At 33.5% G+C, this 13,672-nt stretch overlaps 1 protein-coding gene across 1 annotated transcript in view; it reads left to right on the top strand.

Annotated features, from left to right (window-relative positions):
* The window catches only part of KCNH8 (potassium voltage-gated channel subfamily H member 8), a 275,437-nt gene that overhangs the window by 181,376 nt on the left and 80,389 nt on the right, over positions 1–13,672 (top strand). Inside the window, 2 exon segments of the mRNA XM_023749297.1 lie at positions 572–729; positions 5,997–6,204. Coding sequence (XP_023605065.1) covers positions 572–729; positions 5,997–6,204 — 366 coding nt within the window.

Genomic DNA, 13,672 nt, shown 5'->3' with positions numbered 1-13,672 from the left:
TGTTTAATGGTTTAAATGAGCTATAATGAGTATTGCAATTCATCTAATGTGTAACTCAGAACTTAGCATTCACTTCATAATGTCTGGAATGTACTAAGTCAGTGGTTCCCAAACATATTTGGCCTACCGCCCCCTTTCCAGAAAAAATATTACTCAGACCCTGGAAATTAATTTTTTTTAAATTTTAATAGCAGTTACTCATTGCCCCCAAATGCACCTGTGGCCATCACTGCCCCCCTGGATCGCTGCAGCGCCTACCAGGGGGCGGTAGCGCCCACTTTGGGAATCACTGTACTAAGTGCTCAAAAAATATTACTATTTTTACCCTTCTTCATACATGTTTGTTAAGTTGTGCTGGATCTGCCAAGAAGATTAATTTGTATGTTATCAATCTGAAATATGCTAAGAGGTTACCATTTGTCTAACTTGACTTAATTTTATACAATTTTCTTTCTTCCTCCCTTCCTCCACGCCTGTCTCCCTTTTGTCCTTCCACTGTTCCCCTTTTCTCTTTCCTTATTCTCTCTCTCTTCCTTCCTCTTCTTCTCTATCATTTTTTTTCCCCAAGCAGATATTATTTTAAATTTCCGAACAACCTATGTCAGCAAGTCTGGCCAAGTTATCTTTGAAGCGAGATCAATTTGCATCCACTATGTCACAACTTGGTTCATCATTGACTTAATCGCTGCTCTGCCTTTTGACCTCCTGTACGCTTTCAACGTCACAGTGGTGAGTAAGGAAAGACCTCCCTTGCACATGACCCGGAAGGCTGGTTTACCCCTGTGTTTGTTTTTCACAAGTTCAGGTTTTAAACATTTGTGGCAATTTGGCAACCAAGATTTGATGTCCTTGTTCATAAAGATGCCAAGGTGCCCAATGATATGCAGGTCAGTTTCTCCACTTGAGGAAGAATTTCCTCTTGAAATTTGCATGACCTGCTTCTAGTTATTTAAATACCAAGAACAAAGATATACAAAACGTCTAAATTGATCAGCAATACAGATTCGCTAAACAAACCCTTTGATAAGGAAGCCATCTATAAAACTATAGCATAACTTTATCTTGCTTGGGCAGATATTTGCCTCTAGAGATTGGTGGAGAGTTTAAAGATTTATTTTTATGACCTTTATTCTTACTTCTTGAGTATTTTATTATTTATTGGCATAACAAACAGAAGACCAATCAAGATAGAGAAAAACGCTAAATTTAAAATAAGAAAATTCAACTACTTTTTGGAAGTCTGTAAAAATGTTGCGTGAGGCAGAAACCTAAATGACACAATGACCGACTTGAGTTCTCTTTGTTATTAATATAGGGTGTCTCAAAATAATGTGTACACAATTTGGATAACTATTAATCCCAATGGGTTAAATCTGAAAAGAAACATCAATTGAGCTATCAGCTATTAAGTGTGTATACATTTTGGGGGGACACCCTGTATTTGTAACGTCTCTTTTTTCATCAAAAGCCTTTATACTTATGTCTCCTCAAAGGGAAAAAAGTATCTTCTACTTGTAATAATAACAATTTTTATTATTTAATGATTGATATCCTTACAAAATTAAATGCTGTTTTATAAATAGAGTTTTGGGGAGGTATAATAGCATTTTTGGACCAGTAATGCAATTTGCTGCTAGCATAAACAATTTTAACTGGAAAAAAATTTATTAAACATTAATTCTAATTAAACATATTTCCTATGCAGTTAAGCAACCTCCTGTAGAAATATTTCCTATTAAGAATGTGAAAGCATAGTTTTCAATATTAAACAAAGTGATCAGTATTTCAAATACAATTGATATCAACTTCAGAATGAAGATTGAACTGTAATCCTGACTAGTACATATTTGTCATTTGTTAATTTCATGTACAATAATAGTATTTTTTTCTTTTTCTTAAGTTGGGAAGTGAGGGTGTCAACCTCTTTAAGAGGTTTATAACTCAACTGAAATGAAAGCTCTGGGGGAAATTCGGTATGTAATATCAATCAGTGCTACATTGAGTTGTTATCCAGGTTTCTTAAGGTGCTTTTTAAGGTTGAATTTGACTAGATAAGTGTTCTATAATGAAAGTGTACTAGGTGTACCAGTTAATAATGTGGATTTTTTTCTATAGATGGAGTTACACATATTTTGATATATATGCGATCTGATATGTATGCTATTTTGTTGTATTGACAGCAAGGTTCAAAACTTCATATGTCAAATTTTCTGAAATTAGATATTTTTACACTTAAAAATGTCAAATTTCATGCCAAAAAAAAAGAGCATTTGTGGGAAGTTTTAATTCATTACTTTATTTTGAAGAAAAGTGCTGCTGAAAGTTATCGTATACTTTGGGAAGCTTATGGTGAACATGCTCCATCTCAAGATACTTGTGAATGTTGGTTTAAATGCTTTAAAAGTGATTATTTCAATATGAAAGACTAAGAACGTCCAGGTCAACCGAAAAAGTTTGAAGACCAATAATTATAAGCATTATTGGATAAAGATGCGTGTCAAACTCAAAAACAACTTGCAGAAAGATTAAAAGTTGCTCAGCAAACAATTTCCAATCGTTTACAAGCAATGGGAAAGATGTTAAAGGAAGGAAAATGGGTGCCACATCAACTGAACGAAAGACAAATGGAAAACCAAAAAGTCATCAGTAAAATGTTGCTTCAATGGCACAAAATAAAGTCTTTTTGCATCGAATTGTGACTGGCGATGAAAAGTAAATTTATTTTGAGAATCCCAAACGCACAAAATCATGGGTTGATCCAGGTCAACCATCAACATCGACTGTAGGGCCAAATCGCTTTGGAAAGAAGACAATGCTCTGCATTTAGTGGGATCAGGAAGGTGTGGTGTATTATGAGCTTCCAAAACCAGATGAAACCGTTAATACTGATCGCTACAGACAACAAATAATCAATTTGAACCACGCTTTGATCATGGAACGACCAGAATGGGCCAGAAGACACGGCAAAGTAATTTTGCTTCATGATGATGCACCATCACACACTTCAAAACCAATTAAAGACACGTTAAAAGATCTTGCCTGTGAAGTATTAACCCACTGGTCATATTCACCAGACCTTGCTCCCTCAAATTACTTGTTCTGATCGATGGCACACACACACTTTCTAAGCAGCATATTCAAAATGTATGAAGAAGAGGAATGGTTTGCCTCAAAACAAGAAAAGTTCTATTGGGACAGTATCCACAAATTACCTGAAAGATGGAGGAAATGTGTAGCTAGCGATGGACATTACTTTGAATAAAGCACTTTTGATGTTTCTCTTGAAATTATCGTGTTTTCTTTGATTACAAAATCCGGATTATCAACCAGTTAATAGTTAATCTGAACTTTTAACCCGTTAAGAGTTAATCCGCATTAGTAATGAGTAAAACCAGGCTTTTGCTATACTGAAAAGAAAAAAAAAAAGAATATCCAAAAGGAGAATATGATTCACAAAATGCTAATAAAATGTTTCCAAATTCTCCTGAAGGATTGTTAAATAAATGGTGTTTAATAGACTGTGCTCTAAATTAACTTGCTTCTTTGCTACTAAATACTAATAATATTTTTATATTCAATTTCTCTTTGGACACGACAAATAGGACAATTTTAAATATATGATATAAAGAGGAAATATATAACATGTTTACATATCTACATCCTTGTTGCCTAAAATTAACACAAATAAAAGATTTATGAAAAAATTTAAATCTCTTGATGAATTTTAAATATCTGTACATTTTCACTGCACTCCTGCACCCCTCTGTCACTCATTCTGACTTGTTAAATCTGGTATGAATGCTTTAGAAAGAATGCAAGTTGTAGATTAACATCTATGTCAGAAAGTAAAAGAGGAAGGAATGAAGAAATCTTTCTCTCTTATCAGTGATAATTTTTTTTTTGGCTTTTCACAAGAGTAAGGATATGATTATTTAACAAATTGGTACATAAATTTAATATTCCCCAAATAAATTAATTAGGTTGAAATATTCTAGTTTGAATAGAAAAGCTGTTCAACGTATTATATTTATTTCCCAGGAAACATAAATTATGAGGAATAATTTATGTTCTGCCATTGTTATACTGCACAGCAATATAAAAAGAAAAGAAGAAACAGACAAAGGTATTGTCTTCCAGATCTAAAATGTGTCCAGTTAATGTATCTCTATAGATGACATTGAAAAATAAAATACAACCATCAAAAATGTATGTTTTAGCTTTAGTTCTGCCTACAATTGTTAATGGCAAATGTTTTATATATAGCTCACACATTTATTTATTAAAACTTACTATATACAAGCCCTATGAAAGGTCCTATGAGAGATAAAGTTATGAATGAGACATAGAAGTATGATAGAGTGAAAAAAGGCAAAAGTACAAATCCTAGTTTATCACTTATCATATGAGTTACTTCATTGGGAAAGTTATCGAAATAGGTCTAAAATAAGCATAAAAATCCCTTCAGGGTTTTTGAGCAGCCTAAAAAGGCAACATTTCTATAAAATACCTTGTTAGAAAGACCTCAGTATATGTTAATTAGCTCCATTAGGGACTTGTGTTCCAGGTTTCATTTTAGTTATGAAAATGTCATCTATCTATCAAATTTATCTATAAAATAAACTCCACCCCTGGTAACTTCTCTAAGCTACAAAGTAAGAAGTGTGAAGTCCTAGCATATAATCATCAGACTTATTATCAACTAGAGAAGTAATAGGCTAGAATTTGGCTGTGAAGGAGAAAAAAGTAATATGACAAGAAATAAAAGAGCATAGCTAGCTGGCAAGGTCCTCACTGACCTTATGATTTTGTTATATTTTATAAGATTACAACTGAAGACACTTTTAGTGAAATACATTATTATACTAATTTTGGAGTATTAACTAATCTACTCACTTAAATATTTATTGAGTACATACTATGTGTTAGGCCTTGATCTAGGTATGTTTTTCTTAGAGATAAGGGAAGATGGCTAGTGGAAAGAAGCTAGAAGTTGAATGACTCCAGCTAATTACAAAGGCAAACTTTTAAAAGATTCTGCACTGTTGATGATTTTGTCTGTAAAGGAAAAACTGTTATTTGGTATAGTCATACAAACCAATTCCTTCTCCCCTATTTATTGCCCCCCCACCTCCAAAAAGTTAGATAAGGTAAAAAAAAATTGTCAAACTCTATTTGTATGATTAATATTTTATTTACCTTTTTTATTTTAGGAGGTTCTTTGAAGGTGTGAAGGGAGTATATATTAGTGCATCACCAATGTTGTTAATAGTGACATGGACCATTCTGGTGAATGCCAATGGTGCACATGTTTCAGTTTGGCTCTAAAGTCGGGAAAATAACCTTTAGCTCCAAGTCTAATGCTTTAGTGCATGCAAAGGCAGAACCTAGGAGATTGTTTAAACTGTTTTGTTCCCTTTGATTTTGGTTCACTGGGTATATTTGAGAATTGTAGGTGCTTGGACAAATGTTTTCTTTCTTGATATTGTTTGAAGGAAGAAGGTATAGCACATAAAGTGAGAGGTACTACTATACTTGTGAGCAGAACTTAGTCAAGTTTTACAGTTCTAATTATTTTTCAAAATCCTAAGTTACTTTTATTACCACTTTACAGGCTTTTACTTCAGTCTATAAGAATTATTGTTATAAAGAAGGAGGGAACATGGTATTGAAAGAAAATGTATGTAAGGGTATGAGATGTCTAATGTACAATCCTGATATCATAATGTGTTTCAGTTGTGTATCAGAATAAATAAATAAATTATATTCAATAAATCTTAAGTAAGGAAGATAAGTATTTACTCAAAGAAAAAAATCATCCTTCTTCCTCTTTTCACTTCCTAATACATGTCAAGAGATGATATAGAAATGGTCGTACAAATGGAATCATGATTATACTTAATTTCAAGAACTTTCCAGAATGGCTATAAGTGCAAGAACGTGTCTCGGCATGAGGTGAACCCCTGAGCCAAGTTGTGTTGCCCTGTCTCCTGCCACAGGTTTCTCTCGTGCATCTACTGAAGACTGTCCGGCTGCTGCGTCTTCTGCGTCTCCTGCAGAAGCTGGACCGTTATTCCCAACACAGCACAATCGTCCTGACTCTGCTCATGTCCATGTTTGCGCTCCTTGCACACTGGATGGCGTGTATCTGGTATGTCATTGGAAAAATGGAGAGGGAAGACAACAGCCTTCTGAAGTGGGAAGTTGGTAAGGGCTTACATTTGTCGCATTTTCCATTTTTAAGTGAAAAGGAAGATTGTCTAGAACTTGGAGGAAGTGAAAGATGAGTCTATAATATATGTCCTCTGTCAATCTGTCACGTCTTTTTACAAGTAATTTCTTTTGAGAAAGTTTTCTAGAGCAACTTTTTTATTTTTTCAGAGTTTTGGATTAAGTTTTCAATTGGTTTGCTGTTTTAAATGACCAGCAAGTCTGTAGAAGTGTTTAGATAAGTAATGTGTGATCTTATCTTGACATACCCAAGGCAGGGCTGGTAATAGCAAGTCGCTAGGCAACTGGCCTATGGCCAATCATTACAATATTTTAAATCATAAGAAAATGATCATTTGTATTTTAGGTGGCAAGTTAATAGAAAAAAGAATCCTCCCATTTTTTCCTTTAAGAAAGAGAGAAAAAGCTATCACAATGACAAACTTTCCACATTTTGTATACTTTGAGAACTTGTGATATTTATTCTGGATAAATACAAATATAATTTATAAGGACCGGGTATTTACAAATATAATTTATAAAATTTTGTGTCCCCATCATACATGAAAGTTTAAGGGAAACTTTCCAAGTGTTATATAATTCTGCATAAATGAATTTGAAATGTTGACACATAAACACATTTTTTAATTTATGTCATCCATAAGAATTTTCAAAAATGAAAATTTGTGAAAACTATAACCCTCTATCCTAAAATACCTGCATTCTTCACACAGTCATTTCCTGAGTTGTCTGGTTGTTAAGATTAGGGACATTAATATGTTTCTAGCTCAGGGAGTGCCAAGTGCTACTGTTCTTAAATGAGTTCAAAATTGGAGGCATATCTCACACAGAAAGCACTAATTTTAGGGTGGCTCAAAAGGTAACGTGAGCATCCAAAAGAAAAGAAAAGAGGTTCACTTTTGGTGATCAGAAGGAGGAGCTAGCTTTACACATGTATGTATATAAGTATGTAGGTAGGTATTCATATTTTAAATGTCTTACTCATTTTCCAGTATTATTAATCATGTATTCCATTTATTACCACTAATTAAATATGGCATTTTAATCATAATTATTATGCATGCTGATGACTGTTACTAGGTTTCATTTCTCTTCACTGACAGTCTAATTTTATATCAATATTGCAGAATTTTCATTATTGTACTGTTTCGATTTTGGTACAGAAAGCAGAGCAGGCCATTCTAGCCATTTACTCAGATCAATATAAGAAAAACTATACCCCTTCCCCGAATCTAAATGGCTTTTTAATTGCAGTTCATTTCAGAAATTAATTTGGGGAAATTAATGCTTTTATAACACAAAGATATTTTTACCATCCAAGGTTATAATATTTGATCTCCATTTATTTAAATTTTTAAAAATATAATTAAGATTAATTATATAGGTTTCTTCACATGGGTTGCACATATTTCTTATTAAGTTTATTTCTAAGTACTATACATTTTTAGGCTTTTGGATTTCTGAACATAGCTATTTCTGAAGAGAGTTCTTTTACTCTAAGGTATTTCTGCATAGAAATGCACAGCTCTACTTCCAAAAATATGCAAACTGGTTTTTGTGGCTTCTGGCCCGTGTTTTAAAGAGTAGGGTTGACCTGATATGTCTTTTTAAAATTTACTTTTTAGTTTATATATTTCTTCATATATTTTTTCCACAAATCCAAACATAAAGCTTTTAATTCCCAGTGCTGATGAGTTCCACGGGAAACAACCAGAATGTCAGTATTTTTAAGTTAAGTTACTTTTCTTTACCTCACTAAATTTAAGAATATTAGATCTAGATAAAAATGTTTTTAATAACAACCCTGAATGAAGCCTCTTCCATCTACCTAATACCTTTCATATGAAGAGCAGGATAAAGACATAATGTTACATCTTAACCTTCACTGAAAATTAGGATCAACCATTTATTTATCATTACAAGAAATGAAAGTAATTTCCACTAAAAGACAGGTAAATAGAATTGGACTTTTAAATATAATTAACAAACAACTTGAATTTTTTTAAGAGAAGCACTCTAATGGTAGCCATTTATCCCTTACTCACACTGTGTCCCTTGATTCAGAGAGATTAGATATCTGAGAAAATAGAACAATTTTTTCTCTACTGCATAGACATTGCTTTAAAACAGAATGGTAGTCCCCCTAGGCCCATTAGCTTTTTTATTCCAACCAAGAATATCAGAGTCTTTAAACTGTACAAAATTTCCCACCTTGGAGATGAAGGTAGGGAAAGGAGGTATATATGCATAACCCATGGACACAGACAACAGTGTGGTGATGGCCAGAGGGGGCAGGGGCTGACTGCAGATGGGCAAAGGCGGGGGGAGGGAAATGGGGGTGTCTGTAATAGTATCAACAATAAAAATAAAGTTATAATCTGAACAATAAAGATTTAATTTTAAAAAATAATAATAATAATAATAAAATAAAGTTATAAAAAAAGACAAAAGGGTAAAATAGTTGTAATTCTAAAAAATCTTCATGGATTTATTTTAGTTCTGTATATCGTTAAAGATTTTTTCAAGGTTGTTTAAAAAAATTTAATGAATAAAATGGTAGAGGAAACTATCAATATTGACTAATAAGTAGAAAACTATAAGTTAAATGGGCTTTTGAAAATTTAAATGACACCATCAAATAGTAGTTAAAGTAGCACATACACCCTATAAATCACACCAACGATGAAGCACAGAGAAAAGGACAGGAAAAGGGTTCGCCAAAAACCACAAATGTAAGAAATAATAGATCATTAAGCATCATGATTTTAATGACTATTTAATGACATGGGAGAAAGTTCAGGCTATTTCAAGTGAAGAACTAAGGATGCAGATTTCTATATATTAATTCCTATTTAAGACAAAAAGGAAAATACACACTCAGAGAGAGTGGAAATAAATTCAATGAGAAGTGCAATTACTTGTAAAGTTATTTTTTCTTTACATTTTTAAAAATAATTTATATCAAATAAATATTCAGCTTAACATTGATTAAGCACAAACTACATGGATGGGGCAATACTTAATATATTTGTGTGCCTTATCTCAGCTGATCTTTTTTTTTAATATGTTTTTTATTGATTTCAGAGAGGAAGGGAGGGGGAAAACTAGAAACATTGATTGGCTGCCTCCTGCACGCCACACACTGGGGATCGAGCCCGCAACCCGGGCATGTGCCCTTGATCAGAATCGAACCCAGGACCCTTCAGTCTGCTGGCCAATGTTCTATCCACTGAGCCAAACCAGCTAGGGTTCAGGTGATCTTTATTGCAAAATTGAGGCAGATACTTTCAACCCCATTTTACAAAAAGGGAACTAAGTTTGGAAAGTTTATTCCCTGGAGACTTTTTTTAAAAATTAGCAAATATTTTTAATATATAAAAATGTTTAGAATGAATATAATAGACATCCTCGGGAAATTAAATCTTTTTAAACATTTGCTATATTTGCTTAATTTCTATTTTCAAGTCAATGCAATATTACAGATAAAGTCAAAGTCCCACTAAAATATAATCCCCACGTGCACCTTCCTCCTTACTATTCTTAGATGCTTTTACTACACAAATGTATTAGTAAAACAACTTGCTATTATTGTGTCCCTTTAACCTCCACATAAATCATTACAAATGGGAGGAGTAGTAGTAATAATAATACTGATGATAATAGTAGGCATGCACAGGGCTTTTTCTTAGTACCAGACACTGTTCTAGGTATATTACATAAATTAATTCATTTATTCCTGCCATAATTCTATGAGCCCAAAACGATTAGCCCAATACTCAGAAAACTGAGGCATATGATTAAATAACTTGTCCTAGATCACACAAATAGTTTATACCGGAGCTGGGATTTCTTGCTTTCTTTGTAACTTTCACAGAGCTTTAAAAAAAAAAAAACCTCTGTAATAATAGATGTAAATCCTATATATTTATTTTTAACTATTTAATAGAATTCTATTTGACAATAAGCCAGTTTGCTCATCCTTTAGGTTTATTTATCTATTTCCCTACTGAGCTGTTTTACACCTGTCACTATTACAATTGGTAAGCAATCAGCAATCAAATACAAGTTTGGTTGTGCACATATGCAAGAATTTCTCTGGATAAGATACGTAGAAGTACACTTGCTCAAAGGGCGTGTGTATCTGCAGCTGTAGTAATTTATTATTTGGCAGTATTATATGCATTCTTGCCCCAGATTTTCACCAGCAATCGTTACCCGTGTCTTAAAACTTGTGAAAATTGGGTGTGGGGAGGAGAGTGAAGGGTATAAAATAGTGTCTAATTCTTATTTTCATTTCCACTTTCCTAAGTAAGATAGAACATACTTTCATAGTTTTGGGGGCCACTCTAGTTTCCTCTTTGGTAAATTAGACACTTAGCTCACTAATTTGCAATTCTCTTCATTCATAAATAATCTATTTAATGTTGTATGTTTTTAAATGTTGAAGTCTTTAAAAATTGTTATTCAGATTATATGGGACTTTTGAAATTAACTCTTCATTATTGATTTCTAATTATATTCTTGCTTATCACAGAATTTAGTCTATATAATACTGATTCTTTTGTGTTTGTTAAGGCTCGATTTGGAATACATTCTTTGTATGTTTGAACAGAATGTGCATATAATTTCTTGCATATTATCTTTAGTTCAAGGTTTTACATCCATTCATTAGATCAAACTGCTGAAGTTAATTATACACATATTATAGAATCTATATCTAAGATCTTTATTAACTATTTTATATCAAACATATATAGAAATTTTATTTGGTGCTTTTTTAGATCTCTATTCATTTTCCATAGTGTTTAATTTCCTTTTTATAGTTCCAGTTCCTTATTTTTTTGTCTATTAGATCAAATTTCTAAATTGAATTTAAATATTTTAAATATACTCTTATTGTATTTCCCCCTTTTATTTATTAACATAAGTTCATCATGTACTAATTTTCATCTAACTCTTGCAAAAGGTAAGCTATTTTTCATGTATTTTGTGATATTTTTAAAATTTTTGTCATAAACTCCTCTTCAATGGACCTTTTAAAAACAAGTCTGTGCAGATTGAAGTATGAGAATAGCCAGAATTTTTTAGTTGTTTTGATTTTTCCTGTTGTCAAGTACAGTAGACTTATCCCTTGCCTGAGGATCAGATTTTTTTCATTTCTTAGCTTCAGGGTCCTTGTGCCTCATGAATAGTGTACCTTCAGACACCAATGCAGGCAAGGCACAAGTTTGAAATTTAAAAACTCTCAAGAGACTACTTTATTCAAACTCAAATTTCCTTGTCATCTTGTAAGCTTTGGGGCAATTATTTTCTACCCTTCTTCCTGCAGGTACCACACTTTCACTATCCCTGTTGTATACAGGTGTCAATTCCAGTATTTGTGGGATTTAACTGTTCTCTCTTATGCATATACAGGCAGGAAACCAAGCCCATAGACATTATCACTCTAATGAGCTGCCCATCCTTGTCTCCCAACCATCAGCGCACCAGCACCAGCACCACCACGACGGTCTCAGCTAACAAACTTGCCACTTCTCAGTTTTACATATTTCCAGGTGTTTATGTCAGAGAGACTTGCACATTATCTACGTTCAAAATCTTGCCAGAACCACAGTAAAAATTTCTGGTGCTCTGCCTCCCCTCCATCCCCCAAAAAACCACATAGCCTAAATTCCAGTGTGATTTTGTTATATGTTTTGTTTGAAATATAAAATAGGTTGTAATTCAACCCATAAAAGGCCAGTTGAATATGGGTTAATTACTCAAGATTTTATTTGCACTTGGAATGCCTTTCTGAGGGAAAATCATTTAGACTTAAGACTTCAAATCTCAAACTCTTCAAACAGAATTGTCCAAGTACCAGGAAAATAAATTATGCTGCTGTCTCAAGAAGACATCACTAAATGTGCTTAATATACAATTATTTCTTTCTAGTTACTATATTAATCATAGTAGCTCTTTTAAAAGAGGTGACAATTTAATGAACTGCAGATTATTTTCCTAAGAGTTTATAGATAAGAGAAAAAAAGAAGAGAAAAAGAACTGTCTTTGAGATTGTTTCATTAAAACCCTACAAAGTTTCCAATATTTACTATAAAATAAATACTTGTTGAGGCCTTTAAGGAGGACAAGGTTATGAGCAATGGAAAGAATTATAAGTTAGAGTCTGCCTTTTAGAAGTGTACTGTGTTGTTAGAGGTGGTTAGAGCATCAGCCTGAGCACCGAAGGATCGCAGGTTCGATTCATGGTCAAAGGAATTGTACCTGGGTTGCAAGTTCCATCTCAGCCCTGGTCAGGGCAAATGTGGGAGGCAACCAATGTGTCTCTCTCACATCAATGTTTCTCTTTCTCTTTCTCCCTCTCACCCCCCTCTTCCTCCCTCCCTTCCACTCTCTCTAAAAGTCAATGGAAAAAAATATCCTCAGGTGAGGGTTAACAACAACAACAAAAAGTCACGAGGTAGACACAGAAATGATTACTAGAAAATAGAAGTGATTCTAACTGAATGTCTGTGAACATAGTATTTGAACTGGGTTTCAAAATGTCAGTACTATTTTGGAGTCAGATTCATCAAAAAGCATTTAGGTGAGGGGTACAATGTGAACAAATGCATGGAAGTAGAAAATTTCACAATGTACTTGAGGAACAGTGAGTGGATGAGATGCATTTGTTTAGAGTAGAAAATTCTTGAACAGCCGGGGTCACAAACTAAAAAGCCCAAAGGAGAAAGAGGAGAGCATATGGGGTGAAGCGGGACAGGTATTAAAGTAAAGGTTAGTGAAGTTACGTTCTGAAGGAAGTGGAGAACCCAAGTCCCATCTGCGGGAACCAGCCATGACCTGACTCTGGCACCAACATTGATGAAATGTGACATCTGCTTTTTCTGGAGAATTTGGGAATCAGGACTTTTTGGTCAATTGAGATTTCTTTGGTAAATACCTCTGACGTTTAAACATTAACAAGTAATTCAGAACTTGAAAAGCACAGTATAAGAACCAAACAAAATACGTGTGGGCCTGACTAAGCCCACATACATAGGTTGCCTATTTGCCATCCCAGAGACAGAGAGACTAAAGAGAGGGATAAAACCAAAATAATGGGTAGGAAGCCTGGTTGAGATGTGCTGACGTAATCCCCAAAGACAACAAAGGCCAGAGAAGGCATGGCCTGATTCATATAGGATTTTAAGGATTTTATTACAAACTCAAAAGGGAGAAACACAGAAAATACTTTTCATGATATTTGCCACATGATTTAGTCCTCATGAAAAGGAGTACACGTGCTATTTGTAGGAAATCGGTCTCATACACTATAGACTTGCAGTAATGAAAAGTTTTCCTGTTTATTACCCTGAGTATGTGAATTATAAAGGGGTATCAAATTTATAAAGAATTTCCACTAGGATACTTCCCCATTTGAGATTTTTATAAACATGACTATAAC

This window comes from Myotis lucifugus, unplaced genomic scaffold, assembly GCF_000147115.1.
Source record: "Myotis lucifugus unplaced genomic scaffold, Myoluc2.0 scaffold_8, whole genome shotgun sequence".
Lineage (NCBI taxonomy): Eukaryota > Metazoa > Chordata > Mammalia > Chiroptera > Vespertilionidae > Myotis > Myotis lucifugus.
The sequence above is the reverse complement of the archived record's forward strand: the minus strand, read 5'-3'. Positions and strand labels throughout refer to the sequence as shown.